We start from the raw sequence: 23,081 nt of genomic DNA, 5'->3' as shown, positions 1-23,081 counted from the left end.
CTTGATAGTTTGTTCTTGTAAGGGTTGAAGCGCTGTGAGCTTCTGCCTCTGGTGGACCTGGGAAAAGGACACTGATTTCTCTTCGTCTTGTCTTCCGGCAGGTGAGGGTAATGGGGAGTCGCCCTACTTGTTAGCCAGTTTCTCTAGTTTGCTGCTGAACAGGAGGGATCCTTTGAAGGGCATTCTCGTGAGGCGTGTTTTGGAGGAGGTGTCAGCCGACCAATTTCGAAGCCAGAGTTGTCTTCTGGCTGCCACTGTGGATGACACTCTTTGGCTGCTGTGCGCACTAGATCGGAAGCAGTGTCAGGTGAGGAATGATAGTGCTGATTCCATGTCTTCTCCCGGGGTGTTGTTCCTGGCTTGGGATAAACAGGAACGTGTCACCACGGTGCAGCAGGCCGCAATCTGCAAAGGACATGGCTGCCACCTCAAATGCTTGTTTTAGTATGGCTTCCAGGCGCCGGTCGTGTGCATCCTTTGAGCACCGCTCTCCCCTCCACTGGGATGGTAGTGCGCTTAGCGACCCGCGCAAACTATGGCGTCCACTCTAGGGCAATGCCAGAAGCTCCTTGGTTGCTGGGTCCAGGGGGTACATGGCAATAAGGCCTCGACCCCCTTTGAATGAGGACTCCGGCGAATCCACTCCAGGTCAATTAGCTGTTGTGCCGCCTGTAAGAGAGGAAAATGGCGAGACGTCTGTTGAAGGCCCTTCCAGCAGGGGATTCATTCTATGTTCCCCCGGGGTGCCTTGGCCCGGGATAGCGAGTTCCGATAGGCATTGGGATACAAGGTCCGGAAGCTCATCCTTTGAGAAGAAGCGGTCTCACTGGTTCGGTGTGCTCTGTCCCCGAAGGAAGTTCTCCCTCCTCAAGGGGCTCGACTTCTTCTTCGAGAAATCAGTGACCCCGTAGGTGGGCTTCTGGGTGGTGGGAGCCTGTGCCTAGGCCTCGAGGGTCCTGGGGCATGAGGGTCTTCCGGTGTCGCATATGGCTGGTCCGCCTGGTGTTCAGTTTGCATCTTGACAAAGGCGTGAATCCCCTTAAATAACTCTACCCAGGAGATCGATGCGGGTCTAAGTGAGGGGCGCCGGTTCCCTGGGGGTCCCCGTCTGTGGATGGACTCACTGGGGCCTGCTAGGTCCGGGGTGCCCCCTGAGCAGCTAGCACTGGGCCCTGGGTGGGACTGGCCCTGACCTGGATCTCCCAGGGCCTCCTCACAGTGTGCGCATAGGGCGTCTGCTTCCTCGCTCTGTGCGGCTCTGATGTGGCATGCTGGGCAGAGGCCTTGAGCTTTTATTCCTGTTTCTGGAGGTGCCATTTCTGTGGACGCGTAAGCTCTTATGCGCTCCATTGCATCTGATATGTGCGCGCAGATGTTCACCTAGCCGTAGATGTGCGCCTTGTACTGTGAGCGTAACTTATGCGCGTAAGGTTTTTATGTGCGCCTAAGAATAGCGCACAAATAATTTGTGCACTTAGCTTAATTTGTGCCGGCTTGGATCGGACGGGCGGGCGGCGCGGCGAACAAGGTCAAGATGGCGACGGCGAGCATGCCTGGGGCAATATGGCGGACCTCCTTGGAGGGTCTCCACGTGGGCAGGACCCTGGAACAGCCGGGGCCTAGCTCTGCTAGGGCGGATTCAACCCGGTGGCACAGATTCCGATCGCCCATTTGTGCTCCTCCTCGATCTTCGGAGACCGGATTAAGAGAAGATTTCTATCTTACCTTGTCTTCGGAGCTCACCGGTTTTGCTCCGGGTGGTCTCCAGCTGCGGGGGGAGAGGGCAAATACCTTCACCGCCACGCTCGAGGGGGTTTGCAACCCGCTGCCTCTCAGACGCGGCCTGAGATCGGGGTGCTAAGTCCCTTGCCGCGAATCGGCCCACCGGACCGAGGCTCACCTCCGAGGGACCACGGAAATCCACCTCGGGAAACTCAATTGGGGGAGGGACCCGAGGGTATCACTGCAGGAGTGCGGGGCTCGTCTTCAGGTAGGTTTCTTCTTTAAATTTCGGTTTTGTTCTTTAAATTTTAGTCTAACGCTCTGAGAGCGTGCAGATAGTCCCTAACTGCTATGGAGACGGAAAATACTGAGGAGCTGCACTTCCTGCAGGTGTATATGTACTAGGGGCTGACGTCAGATTGAATCTGATCTGTCTCCAACTCGCTAACAGGAGTACACTATACCCATTGGTCCTGAGTCCATCTGCTATACGCTAGGAAAAGGCTTGTTTGAAGAGCCATGTTTTGAGTTTGTTTGTTTTTTTTAAAGTTAGTGGGCATGTTTCTAGCCGGGAGATCTGGGGGAAGAGAGTTCCATTGAGAAGGACCAGCAGTAGATAGGGCACGTTTTCCTTAAGGCGGTCTTGATTGAGGGGGCGTCGAGAGATCCTTTGTAGGCTGATCTGACCGGTCTGGAGGATTTATGGAAACGGAGAGGGAAGTTAAGATCAAGAGGTGTTAAATTGTGCGTCACTTTAAAAAATCATCATGAGGACTTTGAAGAGAATTCTAAATTTAATTGGTAGCCAATGTAAGTTGTGGAGTATAGGCGTGATGTGCTCTCGTCTGTTGGTGTTGGTCAGGATCCTCGCGGCGGGAGTTCTGTACCATCTGCAGAGGTCTAATTGTATTTAGCTGGGAGACCTAGGAGGAGAGAGTTACAGTAGTGGAGTTTAGAAAAAATGATGGATTGCAGCACCGTGCGGAAGTCGTGAAAATGGAGGAGGGGTCTTAGCTTTTTTAGAACCTATAATTTGAAGAAAACAGTCTTTAGCTGTTGTGTTGACAAATTTTTTTTAGGTTAAACCGATGTCCAGAATTACGCCCAGGTCTCTGACATACGGGGGAGAAAGAATTTAATTGGGAAGTGATTGGTATGTTTAGACCGTGTTGTCATCTTGGGAGATAAGAATCTCTGTCTTATAGTGTTCAGGACTAGGTTAAGGCTGGTGAGTAGGTTGTTGATTGCTTGGAGGCAGTTGTTCCAGATAATGAGGGTTTTAGGTAGGGAATCCTTGATGGGGATGAGTACCTGAACGTCGTCAGCGTAGATTGTAGTAGGTTAGCTTAAGATTGGTAAGAAGTTGGCAGAGCGGAAGGAGGTAAATTGTTGAAGAGGGTAGGAGAGAGAGAGGAACCTTGTGGGACACCCCAGGTATAACTGATGGAGTGAGATTCTATGTTGTTAATTTTGACCTTCGAGCATCTGTTATTCAGGAATGACTTGAACCATCTGTGTGCCATGCCAGAGATACCTATATGTCTGTGAGGCGATCTAATAGATTGAATGGTTTCACTGTATCAAATGCCGCAGAAAGATCTAGAAGAGCGAGAAGGTACGGTTGCCTTTTTCTAAGCTAAGGATGATAGAGTCTGACAGTGAGATCAACAGGGATTCCGTGTTTAGCAGTTTGCGAAAACCGAATTGGTGCTGGAGCAAGAATCCTGTGAATGTCCAAGTATTCTGATAGTTGCTTGTTGACAATTTTCTCTAATAGTTTTGTGACTGAGTGGTAAGGTTGGCTATCGGGTGGAAATTGGCTGGGTCCGCTGGGGACAGGTTTGGTTTTTTTTTAACAGTGGTTTGAGAATCGCAATCTTTAGCGCGTCAGGTACTAGGCCTTGAGAGCGAGCAGTTGATTTCGGAAATCGACTTGGCAATGATTTTTGGGATAGAGATGAGGAGATTTGAAGGTATTAGGTCAGAGGGGTGAAAAGAAGGCTTGAGCAGGATTTCGATCTCCAATGAAAAAGTGGGCTCAAATGTTTCCAGTCTGGAGTTATGCTGAGTTGTGGTGTTGTAAGGGAGATAGGGTTGGTTGTTATTTGCAATGAGCGGCGCTACCAAGGCCAGAGGACAAAAGGAAGACCTGAAAGTGAAGTGATCCAGGCAGCTGGTCTCACACCAAGTTGAGAACCTCTTTCACTTAAAACTGTAGGATGTTCTCCACTTCCTTTCGAAAGAACAAAAATGGTAATTACTATGCTTTCAATATCCATGCTGATAGGGCCAGGGATGTTCATATTTGGATGACAGATCCTGCTTTTCTCCTGTGTGACGAGGGGCAGAGATACCCTCAGTAGTATTTGAGTCTACATTGATAGACGGATGAAATGTGGGAAAGCACACTTGCAGTGGCCAGGTTGGGCATTAAGAATCATCCTTGCCTTGCCCTGAAGGACTTTCTGGAGATCCTGGCATTTCACTGAGACAGCGGCTATTTCACTGAGACAGCGGCTAATGGCCCACTGTCCCACCTGGCCTCTGTCCCACCCCTTCCAGACCATGCTTCTCAGCCCGCCCCCCCCTTTTTAAGGTCCTGGCACTTGTGCGCACAGCGGTGTTTACAAGCTTGGCCAGGCCAGTATTAAAATGCGGGCGGTGCACGCAAGGCCCGGCCACATGTTAAACCCCACTGTTTAAGTGCGTGAGGCTTTGAAAATTTGAGCTTTAAGGTTTTGAGTAATAATAGTCCAGTCGATGAGCTAGATATCTGTCCGCCTTATTTCCCCCTTCATAAAAAGCTTGCTTGAATATATCTAAATGGTGAGCAATGGTCTCAGAGTTCCGTAAATTAAGTTCATCTCTAGCAAAGTTTAATTGTTTGAAAACCTTCGGGAATAAAGTATGTTGATGTGACAAAGAAATTTGCAATTTTATTTAAAATATCCTTCCTAATTTTCTCTCTCTTTTTGTAAGTAGCATGGGATATCAGCAGCCTGCGTATTACAGCTTTAGAACAAATCCTATACCATCACATGAGACATATTTCCCTGAGTATTTATCTGAAAATATTCCTGTAACTGGTCAGCTATGCTATTACAAAAAGAGTCATCCCCCCAATAAACAATCATTCAAACGCCAGTATCTTTGTCCTGTGTCAAAATTAAAAAAGTTGTAGATCCAAATAGGAGCACGATCTGACTGTTTATACTGCCAATCCTTTCACCCACTATATTATTCATTATCCATTTATCAATCCTGCAGTGACCTCAGCCCTCCAGTATTCTCTTCAAAAGCCACTATGGACATACTAGTAAAAACTTGATTTTGAAAATATAAATAAAAATAGATAACCATAACTGTACTCGACCAAACACTGAAGCTCAGTAAGAATATAGGTGGCCCTAATCTAGGGTCTGGATGGAGGCCTACCGTAATCTCTGGATTCAATATCCACTCCACGGTGTGAATCCTTGGCACCATTTCTTAGCGTGTAGCCAGATGAACTCAGGACCAATGTGATGTACAAAAGCTGCTCCTGATCGGGGCAGGAGGCTGCCCGCGGGCCAGTTAATTCTGCCCTTGCAAAGGCTACATCTTCTCGGACCTGTTCGTCCAGGCAATGGAACCTGGAGAAGATGTGCAAGAAGGATCATGTCACCGCTCACCAGATATCGACAGGGAACAGCAGTCTAACTTCCGCCCATGAGACTGCCTGAGCATAAACCTGAGAAGGTAATGGCTTTCCTGCCTCTACATAGGCTCCTGTGACCACCTCCTTAATCCAGCAAGCTATGGAAGCCCGCAAAGCTGGTTTGCCCTGCTTCCTTCCACCTTGAAGGACAAACAAGCAGTCCATCTTTTGGACTGGTTCTGAAACTTCCAAATACTGCACCAGAAGTCTACTGACATCCAAATGACAGAGGCAGCGATATTCCTCCACGTCCTTGAGTTTATCTAGGGATGGCAATGAAACAGACTGATTCAATGAAAACTCCGAGACTACCTTGAGCAAGAAGGATGGAATGGTACGAAGCTGTAACTCTCCTGGAGTCATCTGGAGGAACGATTCCGGACACAACGCCTGCAATTCAGAGGTGCAGAGGACATTTATTAACTATTTTCAAGGTTAATAAACGCAAGGAAAGACTGCACAGCAGTCAAAAGGTGGGGGACCTGCCAAAAAATTCCAATACTAGATTAAGATTCCACAAGGGAACCTGAAATCGTAGGGGAGGCCAAGGTGCTTCACTCCCTTCAGAAAACTGACCACATCTGGGTGAGCCGACAGGGAGGCTCTGCTCACCTCTGAAACAGGAGAGAGCTGCCACCTGTATCTTCGAGGAGTTAAGGGCCAAACCTTTAAGCAAGCCATCCTGTAAAAAATTCCAGAATAAGTGGGATTTTGACTGCCCAAGGAAGGGGGAGGACACCACGATCCTCGCACCAGGCTTCAAATACTCTCCAGACCCGCACATATGCTAGAAACGTGGAGAACTTCCGAGCACAGAGTAAGGTGACGATTGCCACTGCCGAATATCCTCACTTCATCAGATGAGCCCTCTCGAGGGCCAGGCTGTAAGAGAATAGACTTGGATCCTCGTGAAGGACCAGTCCCTGTGTACGGGGGGGGGGGGGGGAGGGGGAGGTGTCTCCTTGGGCTTCCTCCCAGTGCTGACAGGTTGGAATTCAGGTCAGGCTGTTAAGCCCTAATACGACAAGCAGCGCAGAAAGCAAGGCACTTAGGTTTCTTGGTTGCTGGCGCCATTGGTGTGGTAAACTGCGTTCCAATCGGCTTGCACTTAAAAAATTATATGTGCGCAAATTTTGAGCGCTTAGACAGGGCGCAGAAAGGCGCACACTCGGTCCGTGCGCTCAGCTTTTCCTGTATGCACTTACAATGTTGTGCGTGTTAAGTACATGCTAACATTATGCGCACAGCTCGTGCGCTTTCAACGTTGTGCATGAAAGTACGAGCTGACATTACACACACAGTTTGTGCGGAGATGACACACTGTGCGTACGGACGTCCTACATAGGGCTATACTGCACTCATAGAAACATGTGCAAGATGGCGTCGATGAGGCAGACCACGCGGTGCGCCTAAAGTGGGGCCTAGCCCACTGTGGACTGCTCAACCTGCTCAGAGGCCCAATTCCCCTTATACCCATGGAAGCAAGAATGATGTCAGTATTTATTTATTTATTTAAAGGCTTTTATATACCGGAGTTCATGTACTAGTACATACCACTTCGGTTTACACAGAACCAATATTGAAAATTACATCAAACAAGTGTGTATAAAACAACAAGGCTAACTTTGTAGGAACTTAGAACTTGAGGTAAAGGAGGAGAACAGGACCAAGTGGTAACAGATCAATTTTAAATAGCTAAATAATAAATACAAATTCTTACAATAAATACAAATGCTTACAGATTACAGTCCGTATGGCACGCTAAGAATGTAGACTGGAGGAAACCTACTGGAAATCCCTCCAATCATCTCTGGATCAGTAAATCTTTTCCCTTTTTTTTTTTTTTTAAACTTATCTGGACTCAGCACTTACCGGCTGAGTACAGAGGGACAGTCTCCGGCCGCAGGGGGAGAGGGATTTGGCCATCACCCACCGTGCTCAGCTTCCTGCACCCACTGCCTTTCAGCTGCTTCAGCAGCAAAGTACACGCCAGGAACCGGATACCTGACCAAGGCACACCTCTGAGGGATCTTGGAAATCACCTCCTGAATTCTCAACTGGGGAGAGGGACCTTCAGGTATCATCGCAGGAGAGTGGGGCTCACATTTTCTTCAATTTAGAATGTAGAATTTCTCCTTCCCAAAAATCCCCATAGGGAGAGGTATGTCCACCATCTGCTGGCGATCGAGAAATACTGGAGGGCGGAGGTCACTGCAGTGGTATGTATAGGGTGACGTGAGCTTTGAAATCTGACTGTGTCTCCATCTGCTGGCAGGAGAACAATACCCATTAGTCCTGAGTCCATCTGGCTACATGCCAGGAAACATCCCATTTTGACTCCTTGTGCCAGTAACCTAAAAATGCTTCACTCTGCAATAAAGAGCAGCTATGGCTCTGCTGCCCAGCCTTGTGCCAAGACTTAACTCATAGCCACTGGTGCCTTTTGAAGGGCCTCCCATCTTCCCCGTGCAATACTGCTGTGCTCTAGGGGACATACAACCACGGCTGTAGCAGTTTGAGTCATGATCCAGGCCCAGACATCGAAAACTGCTTCTATAGGGGCATATAACATTCACAATGCAGGTTTCAAACCTGCTTACTGCAGGCTTCGTAGCCTTGGGCTTCTCCCATTTTTCAATTTGCTTTTTAAGCTAGAACTTAAAGTTCTGTTAGAGGGGCACCAAGGCAGCAGTGAAAATATGTAGCAATGAAGCACAAAAAACAAGGCATTAGATAAATTTATGAACAGAGAACTGGACATCCATGCGGCAGCATGGATGAAGAAAGATTGAGGGGCTCATGAGGCAGTGCAAATGTGTGGGATCTCCTGCACATGCTCAGTAAGATTTTCTAAGCTTTGGAGAGATGGATCTGTGTTGGCATTGTCTGATGACATCTCCCACATGTAATAACTAATTGATGCCTTCTTGTCAATGAAGAAACTCCGTTTACCAGTTAACTTTTGTTGCTTGTCACTCAACCAGTTCTCCATCTTTAATTATTGCTTTACTTTTTTTCTCTATTTGTGCCTTTGCTATTTACTACTTCCCTGCTTCCTTCAGCCCCTCTAGATATTGTTTCCTGTCTGTCTCCTTTCAAAGATCTCTCGTGTTTTTAAACTGTTTTTATTCTTTTTCAGCCACTTCATTTAAAAAGTACACTTGTCCTTTTATGATTCTTTCTTTTATTTACTTTCCTAATATAAAGACTTGCTGCCCTTTCCAATGTCTCCTTTTAGTTTCTCTCACCTATATCATCCCTTTTCAGCATGTAAGGTATTCTCCCCATCCTAGTCAAGTTGGTAGGCTTGAAGTCCAAAACCCTGACCTGTGTGTGTCATACAGAAATGGCCAAGATCGTCCATAGGCCAGAGCATTATGTTTGGAATAAATGATGCATGTCCGCCCCCAAGGATCAATATAACATTGCTATTCAAGTCATAGCAACTCCTTGAATTGGAGCCAACTATAGTTAATTTTCTAGTTTTATGGCAGGAGTGAGCAATATAAAATAAGCTGCATTACTGCAACAGATTAAGACATACATATCAATGAAAAAACTCATCCACTCAGAAATCATGGCAACATCAATATATCAAACACATTTGTGAAGTCAAATATTACTCCTCCTGCTCTCCTGCTTCCCGTTAAGAACTGTTTGCCATAGCTAGAACACAGAACCAAGTTACCTACTACAGCCACACAGAACCAAATTTTAAACTTTACATTTACTGCTAGTTGTTTGGGCAGATTTTTCTGCAATACGACTCAGCAACACCTTGGATGGTTTCTCAGAGCAGAGCCAAAACCAGATGACATTACGGTCTCCACGGAGAAGCAATCCTTTAGCCAGCACTCCTACTCGCAAGACTCCTTTTTAAAGCTCTGAAGTGAAAGTAAAAGTATGTTTACAAAAAAACAGCAAACAATTCAATTTTAAACATATATAATGCATATTCATAGCTTAGTGGTTCTTTCTCTAGGAATACTGCATCATCTTTAGGTTTCTTGGGTAAATAAAAAGAAGAAAGGAGGACAAAATACAACAGTAAAGCAAGTTTGCTTACCGTAAACGGTGTTTCCGTAGATAGCAGAATGAATTAGCCATGCTGTATGGGAACTGTCAATCAGGGCCCAGGAGGCGGAGCTTCCTAGCAGAGTAGATACATTTTTGATCCTCTGCGGCTGCGTGGGGGTTCCCGCGCAGCAGTAACGGTTCTCCTCAGTCTGTAATTAAGCTTGAGCGTAGCGGGGAAGAAAAAACCACGACTGACAGGGAGGTGGGAGGGTCAGCATGGCTAATTCATTCTGCTATCTACGGAAACACCGTTTACGGTAAGCAAACTTGCTTTTTCCCGTCGATAGCAGGCTGAATAGCCATGCTGTATGGGAGTCCAAAGCTCCCGTATTCCCTGAATATCGTCCTGATTAATCGTGTCAGTCGTGGCTACTCTCCAGAAAAAGTACGCCGAACTGATTGTCCCAGTGTAGCATCTCCCGCCGATTGTTTATCTATGCAATAGTGGGAGGTGAAGGTATGCAGCGAAGCCCACGTCGCTGCTTTACAAATTTCCACTGGTTGAACGTTTCTGTAGGTGAGCTAATGATGCAGCCATAGCTCTTACTTGATGGGCGTTAGGGCCTTGCGGAAAGCTCTGTTCCCTTCGCGGAATAGCAATATCTGATGCATTGTGCTATCCAGCTAGAGATGGTACGCTTCGCTACTGGTACTCCAGGAGCGTTTGGGGTTGAAGGATAGAAACAGTTGAGACGATCTATTGAGGGAATGTGTTCTTCTCTTATAATATGCCAACGCCCTTTTGCAATTAGGGTATGCAATAAGCGTTTCTCTATCATTCGAATGAGGTTTGGGAAAGAAAATTGGTAAGTCAATGGTTTGATTGAGATGGAAGGAAGACACTACCTTCGGAAGGAAGGAAGGATGAGTGCGTAGTACAACTTTATCATGGTGTGAAACTGTAGATACGGTTCGTAATGGACCAGGGCCTGAAGTTCACTGACTCTTCGGGCAGAGGTTATCGCTACCAGAAACACTGTCTTCCACGTAAGGTATTTTATGTGTGCAGATTCCATGGGCTCAAATGAATAGAGCATGAGTTGTTCCAAAAGCACATTGAGGTTCCACGGAATTGGTGGTTTCGACACTGGTGGGCGTAAATGCAGGAGACTTTTGAAGAATCTAGAAAGCAGCGGATGTGCTGCCACTGAGTGATTATCGAACGACGATGATAGGCTGCAATCGCACTAAGATGGACTCGAATCGAGGAGGTGGCCCAACCCCGATTCGTAGAGAGAGTGTAGATAATCTAATAAGGCTGTCTGAGAACAGTCCATGGGTGAAAGGTTATTGTCCCCACACCAGGGTGGAATAACGTTTCCATTTGAAGGAGTAACTTTTCCTGGTGGATGGTTTCCTAGATTCGAGGAGAATGGTCTGTACCGTTTGGGACACTCCTTGCTCAGTCAATAATGCCCGTTCAATCTCCATGCAGTCAGGTGGAGTGAAGGGAGGAGCAGGTGAATGAGAAGGCCGTCGTCCTGAAGGAGAAGATCCGGACGGTCTTGGAAGCGGATCAGCTCTTCCATCGATAGCAGTCGAAGATAACTGTACCATGGTTGTCGCGGCCACGCAGGCGCTATGAGAATGAGCTGGCTGCGGTCTGAGATACATTTTTGTAGCGTTTTCGTGATTAATGGAATCGGTGGAAACGCATAAAGAAGAGTTGGGCGCCACGGAATCAGGAAGGCATCCTGAGACAACCTGTGCTGACTGGGTCTGATGGAACAGAATTGAGGCAGTTGAGTGTTGAGTTCCGTGGCAAACAGGTCTATTGTTGGGGTACCCCAACTGTTGAAGACTTCCTGCAGAACTTCGGGATTTATCCGCCACTTGTGCGGAGGAATACCCGACTCAGTCTGTCCGCTCTCGTGTTGGCAATTCCCGGCAAGTAAGAGGCCTGTAGGTGAATGGAGTGCCGGTGGGCGTGGGCGAAAATCTGTAGTGTCTCTCTGCAGAGGGACCATGAACCGGACCCGCCTTGTTTGTTTATATAGAACATGGCTACTTGGTTGTCCGTGTATATCATGACCCTCCGACATTTCGAATCGCTCTGAGTTTGATTTATTTGTAATTGCTGCTCGTTGTGCGACCATAGGCCTTGCGTTTCTAGATGATCCAGATGCGCACCCCCAGCCCTTCCGCGAAGCGTCTGTGGTAAGGACTGCATTGTGCGGTAGCGGACTGAATGGAGCTCCCTTGCTCATTGTTGGGAACTGGAGCCACCAAGTGATTGTCCTGCCTCATTTGGTTGGTTATACACACTTTTTTGTGTAATGGTTGAGTGTGTTGTGTCCACTGACGTTTTCAGACCCCACTGAAGTCGTCTCATGTGGAGTCTGGTATTGGGGACTGTGAAGTTCGCAGCTGCTAGGTGTCCTAGAAGGCGTAGCACTGTCCTGGCTGTAGCAGACTGCATGCCCTGTAGTGCTACCAGCAGTGAACAGATTACTAGTCTTCTGTCCTCCGGGAGGAAAGCTCTGGTTTGACACGTGTCCAGACGTGCCCCTATGAATTGCAGGAATTTGTGAGGGCTGTAATTTGGACTTGGGTAATTGACTATTAATCCCAATCGCAGTAGACAGGCTAGCGCTATGTTGAGATGCGATTTCAACCGCACCGGATTCCGACGCTACTACCAACCAGTCGTCCAGGTAAGGGAATATCGTCAGTCCCCGTAAGCGAAGATGCGCCACCACTACTACCATGCATTTGGTGAATACTCTGGGTGCTGCTGACAGACCGAAGGGGCAGGACCCCTGTTATTGGTAATGCTGGTTGTGATACTGGAAACAAAGGTATTGCCAACAAGATCGGTGGTATTGGGATATGGGTATACGCATCCTTGAGATCTATTGAGCACACCCAATCCTTGCGTTGCAGCAAGGGAAGGATGGATTTTAGAGAGACCATTTTGAACTTCTCTCGGACTAGGTGTTTGTGAGGTCTCGGAGGTCCAGTATGGGTCGAATGCCCCCCGATTTCTTTGGGATGAGGAAATATGGGGATAGAACCCCCGGCCCGTTTCTGCCCGGGGAATCGGGTGAATTGCCCCTTGATGGATCAGTGTGGTCAATTCTTGAGCCAGTTGAGGTTGACCAGGCTTCCCCCCTTTCAGGGGAAAATGAGGGCACTATCGGTTTGGATAGGAAGTGTAGTTGATATCCCTCTCGAATGATGTCTAGAACCCACTGATCTGTTGTGATGGTTTTCCAAGCATCGTAACACGCGGTTATCCTGCCCGGAGGGTGTTGCGGTAGAGATGGTGGTAGCGGTGGCAATGGAATCAAAAAGACTGCGCAGTCTAGCAGGGAGTGTGGTCTGCTGTTGTTGCTGTGGTTGTCGTTGGGTTCTTTGGCTTTCTCTCCTCTGCTGTTGCTGAGGAGGATTGAGAGGAGTTTGCCTCTGGTAAGGAGCAAAGGGACTGTTTGTCTATAGTTCTGGTACGATCTGTACGGTCGTCTGGTGTACGGTTGTCTACGTGATGGAAAAAAGCGTTTCGTAGACGTTGGAGCATGCTAGCGATTGGACTGCCAGCGCCTGGTCCTTAAGCTTGCTCACGGTTGTCGTGTAAACGGTCCCCGAAAAGATTAGCGCCTGAGCACGGCAAGTTTGCCAATTTTTCATGTAGATCTTCCCTGATGGCACTAGCTTTGAGCCACGCCAGTCGTCTGGCCGAAATCGCCATAGCCGAAGCTCTTGAGGAATTCTCAAAACCCTCATACACCGCTCTCCAGCATATGACGCGTGCATTCCTCCATATCTGAAATCGGGGATGGAATGCTGTTTCCTCCTGCCGTAAACATGCCCTTGGTGGCTTGTAGACACATATAAATATTGAACCATATAGAAATGGTGATGATTAATTCTAGATGTAAGCATTGCGTTTTGATAAATCCTTTTCGCAAAATCGTCCAGACATTTGTTGTCTTTGCCTGGTGGAGCGCGAAGTATGTGTTTTGGTTTTCTTATACTTTTGTAGGGCTGACTACCACTATAGACTCATGTGGTAATTGTGGAGATCGAATACATGGAAGGTTTCTGTAGCTTGAACTTTAAGTCCGTCTCCTCGATACTGCTGATAACGTATAGGGAGTATCCCACGATTTCTGAAGAACACTATGCAACACTGAATGTGGTGGTAGAGCGGACGGCTCCCCAGGGGTATCGAAGATTTTTAATAATCCAAATGTTTCCGCCCTTGGTTCTGGCAATTTTTGAATATCTAGCTTCAAGATATTACCCATCTTGTCCACAAATTTAGGATACGACAGATCCTCTGGTGGGAGGTATGGTTCCGCTGGTTGTTCCGGTGGGTCCCGAGGGGTAACCCGTAGATGAATCCGGTGAGGAATGCTGTGACATAGAGTCCACCTGTTGGGTTGGACAGTTGTGATACAATCAGTTGGAGAGTGAGCTTCTGAGGTCGTCATATCCCCCTGGGGTTTGCGGCGGGGGATTGTCGGTTTCCTCTGGAATTGTCGATTCCGGCGGAAGGGTATACGTCGATTGCAGGGATTCGAAGAAGCCTGCTAGAGATTGGTGTAAGGTCCCAGAATGCCTTGGAAGTGTGTCGTGGCATTGACTGTCGTGGCTCCCCCGTAGGTGACCTTGTTGGAAGAGGCGTGGTATCCTTAACACCTATCGCGAATGGTCACTCCAATTTAGATTCACTGTGACTTCTGGAAAGTCCCGAGTGCACAGTGTTGGGGGACTGAGATGATGAGATAGGAATCACACTTGTGCGAGGAGTAGGCCGAACGAGAAGAAATACTTCTGTAATGAGAGGATGAAGAGGAGGAAGATCTCCTATGTCGCCGTGCCCCGTCTTCACCATGATGTCTTTTTGAAGGGGGCGATGATGTTTGAACGATGATGGTGTCCTCTTCCTCGAAGATGAGGATATGCTGTCCCTCGACCCCTGGTCCGAAGGTGGTCTGTGGTGCTTCCTCGGCTTCCGAGAGTCTCGTGTTTCTGAGTTGGCCGCTCGTAACCCCTGAAAGAGGGTTCGGGGTTGCACTGGGTTGAGGGTCTGGAGTGGCCTTCTGGCTCACAGCCGGTGCCCCCCCCTGTCTCTAGAACTGTCTAGTTTACGCTTCTTAGTGTCCACAGATTTAGTGAGTTAGTTTCACTCTACTCGAGCCCGAGTCTTCTTGAAATTTATGTTTTGGCGCCGGTGTCGGCTCCGTGCTCTTCGGCGCCGGTTTCAAACTCCGGTGTTTCTCAATCGACCCCGCTCCGGGGTTTTTGGCGCCGATCCTCGCTCCCGGGGCTTCGGCGCCGATCCCTGCTCCGGACGCTCCCGCGCCCGTTCCGGATGCTTCGGTGACTGTGCCGGCTCAGTGCGCTTCGGCGCCGAGCGTTCCGGTTCCAGTCTGCGCTGTTTCGGCTCCGGGCGATCTGGCGCCTTGCAAGTGTCCGGCTCCGGATACGTCCCTGGCGCCCTGTGTGTCTTCGGCGCCGGTTTGGAAGTAGTAGGCATCGGCTTATTGTGCTCCGATGGAGTCCCCCCCCTTTTGGGGCTTTTTCGGCGCCGATGACGACCTCGGACCCGCGGCCTTGGATAGTAACAAGGTTCTTACCGGATTTTCTCCTCGAGGTTTTTGGGAACAGGGTTCGGTTAACTTAAATGGTTCCTGCTTCCCGACCTCCCTTGGTTTCGAAGGGCCAGGTCCCTGGTCCTCGATTTCCCTGGGCCGTCTTTTCGCGTCTCTCACCTTCGGGGACTGCGGATCCCAGGAGGACGCTCTCTTCATCGGAGAAGAAGATTTTGACTTAGGCGCCGGCGACGACTGCGTAGTTGAAGTCTTTTCCTCTAACTCCAACCACAGGGTAGTTCCGATGACGCCGGGCCCTAGGGGACATGCGTTCGCAATGTTCGCAGTCGGCTTGCGGATGCTCGCGCCCGAGGCATCTATAACAACGATCATGCCCATCTGTGACGGACATGATCTTGCCGCAGGGGGCAAGGCTTAAACCCCGACTGGCTTTTTTGACATTTTTTTTTTTTCGCTCTTCTGAGGAGAGAAGGGCTCCGCGTGCGCTCCCGCGCGCGGAAAAAAACAGACTGAGAGAAGCCGTTAGCTGGCTGCGGCGGGAACCCCCACGCAGCCGCAGAGGAGCAAAAGGTATCTACTCTGCTAGGAAGCTCCGCCTCCTGGGCCCTGATTGACAGTTCCCATACAGCATGGCTAATTCAGCTGCTATCGACGGAAAGAATGTAAACACAGCAAAGGAGTAAAAGGGCTTGTCTGAACATTCCAGAAGCCTGGAGGCATGAAATGGTCTTTTTAGTATTGTATAGTGTTATTTTTATGTATGATTTTATTTTTCTTTTAATTTACTTATTATGTATGTTTGGTGTAACCGTTTTGACTAATTCTTTTTGAATTGTAGAAGCGTATATAAACATTTTTAAATAAAATAAAATAAATTAAGATGGAAGAAGCTGTAAGACTATACCAAAAAGTATATTTAGCCATCAAAATGTGGATGCCAAGTTACTTAGTAGGATTATCACTACAGCATAAACAGAAGAGTTAGGGCATCCAACAGAGAGGTTCCAATAAAAGCAAATATAGTCCATGTGCCTACACTTAAAAATCAACTGGAGCTAAAGATTTCCAAATTAGCCCTATCAACTGAAAAGCAGGTTGTTAATACAAACAAGAGACGCACTTTGAAATGTCTATATGCCAATGCCAGAAACCTAAGAAGTAAGATGGGAGAGTTAAGAGTGTATAGCAGTAAATGAGAGAGACATAATTGGCATCTCAGACCCCTGGTGGAAGGAGGATAATCAATGGGGCAGTGCTATATCAGGGTAGAAATATCGCAATGATAGGGAGGATCAACTTGGTGGGGGGTGTAGCACTTTATGTCCGGGAGGGGTATAGAGTCCAACAGGATAAAGATCATACAAGAGACTAAATGCTCAGTAGAATCTATATAGGTAGAAATCCCATGTGCGTTTGGGTAAGAGTATAGTGATAGGAGTATGCTACCGTCCACCTGGACAAAATGGTCAGACAGATGATGAAATGCTAAGAGAAACCAAGGAAGCTAACCAATTTGGCAGTGCAGTAATAATGGGTGATTTCAATTGGGGAAATTACTTACCTACATAGAAACATAGAATGACGGCAGAAGACGACCAAATGGCCCATCAAGTCTGCCCAGCAAGCTACGCACTTTATCCATTTTTTTCCCTTTTCTCTCTCCGCACCTGTTACTATTGGCTTCCAGTACCCTCCAGCCCTAATTCCCCTCCACCCAATTTAGAGAGCAGCTCTGTATCTGCATCCAAGTGACATCCAGCTCAATTAGGGGTAGCAACCACTGTAACAAGCAGGCCACCCCTTTGCCCATACTCTTACCCATACCGTTTTTATTTTGTTTTGTTTTATTTATTTATTTTTTTTTGGAAATAGCAGCCCTCCATCCTTCCACTCCGTGAAGGTGGAACACCAACTACTGGCCACTGGCATCCTGCTCCGTGAATGCCTCTGTGGCTACTGCCGCTCCGTGCAGTGTTTGAATGCCTCTGTGGCTACTGCCACTCCGTGCAGTGTTTGAATGCCGCTGTGGCTACTGCCGCTCCGTGCAGTGTTTGAATGCCTCCACTTTATTCACGCCTCTAGACTTGATGGATCCACAGTGTTTTATCCCATGCCCCTTTGAAGTCGTTCACAGTTTTAGACTTCACCACTTCCTCCGGAAGGGCATTCCAGGCATCCACCACCCTTTCCGTGAAGAAATACTTCCTGACATTGGTTCTTAGTCTTCCTCCCTGGAGCCTCAGCTCGTGACCTCTGGTTCTGCTGATTTTTTTCTGACGGAAAGGGTTTGTCGTTGTCTTTGGATCATTAAAGTTTTTCAAGTATCTGAAAGTCTGAATCTATCACCCCTGCTCCTCCTTTCCTCCAGAGAGTACATATTTAGATTCTTCAATCTCTCCTCGTATGTCATCCTATGATAATTTTGTTTTCCTTAGTGTAGACAAATGGACTTAGGACCAATGGGTATTGTGCTCTTCTGCTAGAAGATGGGAGACGGAGTCAGATTTCAAAGCTGACGGTCATCCTGGGTACATATACCCCTGCACTGACCTCACTTCCTCAGTATCATCTTTGAAAAGCCAATGTGGTTATATCTTTGCTTAAATAACTTGTTTAAACTTGATTAAAACTTGACTGGTTCAACTGATTTCCAAACTGGAGACCGCCAGTGCACTCAACCGATTAACACCAACACCATATAACTGTGGGTGTTTTGAACTGGGGTAGGCCGTGGCTTACCTATATTTGTTTAGTCTCGAGTTTTCCATTTGAGGTTCTCCCTTTTTCTGGGGCAGTCGTGGGCAGGATGCTGAGTCCATCTGTCTACACTAAGGAAAATGAAATTATCAGGTAAGTAATTTCTCCATTTCCTAGGGTGTAGCCAGATGGACTCAGGACCAATGGGATGTACAAAAGCTACTCCCGGATGGGGCGGGAGGCTGCCCGTCGCCCACTTAGTACTGCCCTTGTGAAGGCTGTGTCCCTCCTGGGCCTGAACATCCAGGCGGTAGAACCTGGAAAAGGTGGGTATGGAGGACCACGTCTCCACCCGATAGATCTTGGCTGGCGACAGTAGCCTGGTTTCTGTAGAGTGAGCCTTATCCTGTAGGGGTAAGGGTTTGCCTGCCTCTATGTAAGCTGCCTTGCTTACTTCTTTGATCCAGTGGGCTATGGTCGCCCACGAGGCTGCTTCCCCTTGTTTCTTCCCGCTTGTGAAGAACGAACAGGTGGTCAGTTTTTGCGCACAAGTTCTGTTGTTTCCATGTATCGAGACTAGGAGTCTGTCGACGTTTAGATGACGAAGAAGGCATGAGTCTTCAGAGTCCTTATGTTCATCTGGAGATGGTTTGGTTCATGTGAAACTGAGAAACCACTTTTCAGTAAGAATGAGGGGACCGTGCACAGTTTGTAATGTTTCCAGGCATGAACCTATGGAACGGTTCCCAGCAGGATAGTGCCATAGTTTTGGAGATGTGACGAGCTGAACATTATTACATCAACATAAGAGAACTCATGAATATAAACATAATGGTATTTGTATAATTTACATGTTTTATTCATCAAATAACATATTAAAACAATCCTAACTAGACAAAAAATTACTATCTAGCACAAACATACACACCTCACACCCCACCATTCAGTCCTCTCACTTTAAAACCACCCACATAAATTGCACAAATCCCATGTGATACCAATAAAACCCAGTTTATTCCAAAATATATAATAAGTATAATACACTATAATTGTTCAACATTTGAAAGGATAAACACTTGGTAAATACTTTCACATTGTCACAGCAAGTCCAACAAAGCTTATCAATTATTCTCCAAAATCCTCACAAGGTTTCCACCCGATGACTTGTATTATCCAAAACTTTCAAAGACAACGTCAGCACCATCCACTGGATCCATCCAGAGCTGAACATATTGCCACCAAGAATGCCGTCTTCAATATTAAGAGGTGTAGTGACAGACCGAGTGTTGGTCTGAAGGAAGCCCCAGCTAGGAAGTCTAATACTAGATTGAGATTCCATAGGGGCACCAGCCATTTAAGGGTTGGTCGGAGCTGTTTAACCCCTTTCAGGAAGCGGGGCACGTCTGGATGGGTTGATAGTCTGATGCCGTCCACGTCGGCTCTGAAACAGGTCAGCGCGGCAACCTGGACCTTGAAGGAGTTGAGTGACAACCCTTTCTTCATCCCATCCTATAGGAACTCTAAAATCAAGGCGATTTTGGCTGACTGCGGGAGAATCCCGTGGTCCTCACACCAGGCTTCGAACACTCTCCAGATTCGTATGTAAGACAGGGATGTGGAGAACTTGTGCACTCAGAGCAGGGTGTCAATCACGGCCTTTGAGTAACCGCACTTCTTCAGACGAGTCCTCTCAAGGGCCAGACCGTAAGAGAGAATAGAGATGGATCTTCGTGGAGGATCGGGTCCTGCTGGAGAAGGTCCCTGTGTGGAGGGTTCCCCACAAGAAGTCTTCGCATGTCTGCATACCATGGTCGTCTTGGCCAGTCTGGGTCAACAAGCAGAACTAGTCCCCTGTGATGCTCTATCTTGCAGATGACTCTGCCCAATAGTGGCCATGGAGGGAAGGCGTACAGAAGGTCTTCCTCTGGCCAGGTCTGAACAAGGGCATCTATTCCTAGGGATTGTGGCTCTCGTCTGTGGCTGAAGAACCTGGGAACTTGGGCACTGAGATGGGTGGCCAGTAGATCCATGGCTGGGAGGCCTCAGCGATTTACTATCAGTTGGAAGGCTGTGGTCATCAGTGTCCATTCCTCTGGGTCTAGGCTCTCTCTGCTAAGATAGTCTACTGAGATGTTGTCTTTTCACGCGATATGGGAGGCCGAGATCCCTTGTAGGTTTATCTCCGCCCATGCCATGAGGGTGTCTATTTCCAGAGACACCTGCTGGCTCTTGGTTCCTCCCTGGCAGTTGATGTAAGCAACTGCTGTCGCGTTGTCAGACATTATCCTGACTGATTTGCCACGGTTCCTATGGCTGAATCTCAGGCACGCTAGTCTGACTGCTCGTGCTTCCAGGCAGTTTATGTTCCATTGCGCCTTTTTCTTGTTCCAATGTCCCTGGGCAGTCAGTTCCTGACAAAGGGCTCCCCCTACCCTCGCAGGCTCACATCCGTGGTGAGCAATATCCAGTTTGGTGTGGATAGGCTTACTCCTCTGCTTAGGTGGTCTTCCTGTAGCCACCATTGGAGCTGAGTCTGAACCTCTGCTGGTAGTTGGAGGTGAATTGAGTAGTCCTGGGACAGTGGGTTCCATCGTGACAGTAGGGAGCGCTGGAGTGGTCACATATGGGCCCTTGCCCACGGAATGACCTCCAGGATTGATGCCATGAGGCAGAGTACTTGAAGGTAGTCCCATACCTTGGGACATGCATTTGTAATCAATCGTAATTGTGCCATCAGTTTTCTTCTCCCCAGAGAGGGGGAGAAGACTGTTTTGTTTGGTGTCTAACGGGGCCCCCAGGTACTCTAGCGACTGAGAGGGCTGTAGACTGCTCTTGCTCACGACCCACCCGAGCTCCTGCAGTAGGCTCTTGACTCTGCTGGTCATCTGTAGATTTCGCCCTGATCAGCCAGTCGTCCAGGTAAGGATGTACCAGTATTCCTTCCTTTCTCAGCGCTGCCGCCACGACCACCATAATTCTTGGTGAAGGTCCTGGGGGCAGTTGCCAGGCCAAAGGGAATCACCCGGAACCGGGAATGGTGACCCAATATCGCAAAGCACAGGAAGCGCTGGTGATCTTGATGGACTGGGATGTGAAGATAGGCTTCGGAAAGGTCCAGGGAGGTTAGGAACGCTCCTGGTTGTACTGCCATTAGAAAGGAGCACACAGTTTCTATGCGGAAGTGTAGTACCCGCAGATAACTGTTACCGTTCTTGAGATCCAGGGTGGGCTAGAATGACCCTTCCTTCTTGGGAACGATAAAATAGATGGAATAGTGCCCAGTATTTTGCTGGAACGTAAGCACCGGAGTTATTGCCTTCAGACTGAGTAGTCTTGTTAGTGTGGTTTCTACTGTCAGTCTCTTGGAGTGAGTGGCAGGGTGATCTCATGAATTTGTCTCGAGGGATGCTGCAGATTTCTAGAGCGTACTCTTCTCGAATGATGTTTAGGACCCATTTGTCAGACGTTATCTCGACCCATCTTTGGTTAGTCGACCCCCTATGTTTTCCTCCTGTGGATGGGTCGGCCTCTTCTCATTGTGGGGCACGGCTGGAGCCTGCCCCTGGTTCTGTTCCCCTCTTGGTCTGTCTGCTCCGAAAGGACTGGGACCTTCGGGAGGGGCGAGTTGTCGGGAACTGCGTGTTCCTGTAGGGTCTAAAGTGCTGCGATCCTCTGCCATTGGCTTTTATGGGGGAGGGGCGCAGAGATCTTTTATTCCTATCTTCAGGTAGTCTAGGCACTGGAGATTCGCCCCATTTGTTGGCTAGCTTCTCCAATTCGCTTCCGAATAAGAGAGATCCTTTATAAGGCATTCTCGTGAGATTCGCTTTCGCTTTCGATGTCGCATCCGCAGACCAATTTCATTGCCAAAGTTGTCTTCTGGCTGCTACTACCGAGGAAATACCCCTGGCTGAGGTGTGCACTAGATCTGAGCTTGCGTGAGGAAGGATGCTGCAAGTTCCATCGACTCTCCGGTATGAGTTCCGGAGGTGTCCGTCTCTCTCTCGAAGAGCAAACAGGAACGGGCCACCAGTGCGCAGGAGGAAGCAATCTGCAGCGTCATTGCTGTTGTGTCAAAGGCCTGCTTAAGGATGGATTCCAATCTGTCCTGCATGTCCTTCAGTGGTGCTCCTCTCTCAACGGGGATCGTTGTTCGCTTTGAGACGGCACAAACCATAGCGTCGACTTTCGGGAAACACAGGCATTCCTTGGCCACAGGCTCCAGAGGGTATAGGGCTTCCAATGCCCGCCCCCCTTTGAAGCTGGCTTCCAGGACATTCCGTTCCAGGTCAATCAGTTCCGGGATGGCTTCCATCATTGGAAAATAGCTTGAGGCCTTACGAAGGGACACCAAGATAGGGTTCTTCTCCGCCATAGGGTCCATACCCAGAATACCCAGCGTCTTTAGGGTCAACAAGGGCAGGTAATTCATCCTTGGGGAAAAAGCGAAGCATGGTTTGGTATGGTTCCATCCCTGGAGGGATTTCTCCTTCTTCCAAGGAGTCACTCATCATCTGAGGTGTCTGGATCTCTGTTAGGGAAGTTTTTGATTAGGCGAGGTATGTCTCGAGGCATCCGAGCCAGACCGGGAGGATCTAGAGCTCCCGCTGGGGATTGAGCCTGGTGCGCAGCTGGGGCTGGTTACGCTTGAAATAAGGTTAGCAGCCCTTTGAAAAATTCCACCCAGGAGAATGTCCCTGGGTCCATGTTGAACCTAGGGAGAGGTGGAGTAGGGGTCCCAAAGGTGCCCTCCTGAGGAGTGGTCGTGCCGGAGACACCTAGGTCCTGGGAGCAATTGTCAGTAGCTCCGGATTCCTCTCCGGACAGAGGAGTCCAGGTTTTGGTTCCCTCTGGGCTTCTTCGCAGTGCTGGCATAGGCAGGACTCCAATTCAGGCTGTGCGGCTCTTATGTGGCAGGCTGTGCAAAGGGAGTGTCCCTTGGTCTTCTTGGGCGGCGATGCCATTGTTTTGCATGGGTTTGTGCGCGCGCCTGCCCTGAAAAAACAGTCTGTGTGCGCACCGGGTGCGCCCACATCTCAGTTTGTGCACACAGCTATGTGTGCGGCAATATTGGGTGCGTGCAAGTTAGGCGCATTGGCCGCCCAGCCTACCCCACACGTACTGCTGATCGAGGAGGGAATATGGCACAGACGACCCCGCTCGCAAGATGGCGTTCCCCAAGGGTCTCCATGTGTGTGGACCCTTGCACCAGATCGGGGCCTAGCCCAAGTCGGGCTGCTCAACCCGATCAGTGCCCCTTTAAACCTTGCCAGGTTTGCATCCGCTAGGAAGGCTGCGGTGGACTCAATCATCTCTCTGGTATGTGCCCC

At 48.6% G+C, this 23,081-nt stretch overlaps 1 protein-coding gene across 1 annotated transcript in view; it reads right to left on the bottom strand.

Moving 5' to 3' along the window:
* Positions 1–23,081, bottom strand: part of ZFR (zinc finger RNA binding protein) — a 312,134-nt gene that overhangs the window by 75,935 nt on the left and 213,118 nt on the right. Inside the window, 2 exon segments of the mRNA XM_029579284.1 lie at positions 9,151–9,171; positions 9,173–9,303. Coding sequence (XP_029435144.1) covers positions 9,151–9,171; positions 9,173–9,303 — 152 coding nt within the window.

This window comes from Rhinatrema bivittatum, chromosome 1 (assembly GCF_901001135.1).
Source record: "Rhinatrema bivittatum chromosome 1, aRhiBiv1.1, whole genome shotgun sequence".
Classification (NCBI taxonomy): Eukaryota; Metazoa; Chordata; class Amphibia; order Gymnophiona; family Rhinatrematidae; genus Rhinatrema; species Rhinatrema bivittatum.
Note: the sequence above shows the minus strand (reverse complement) of the source record. Positions and strands in the feature narration are given on the sequence as shown.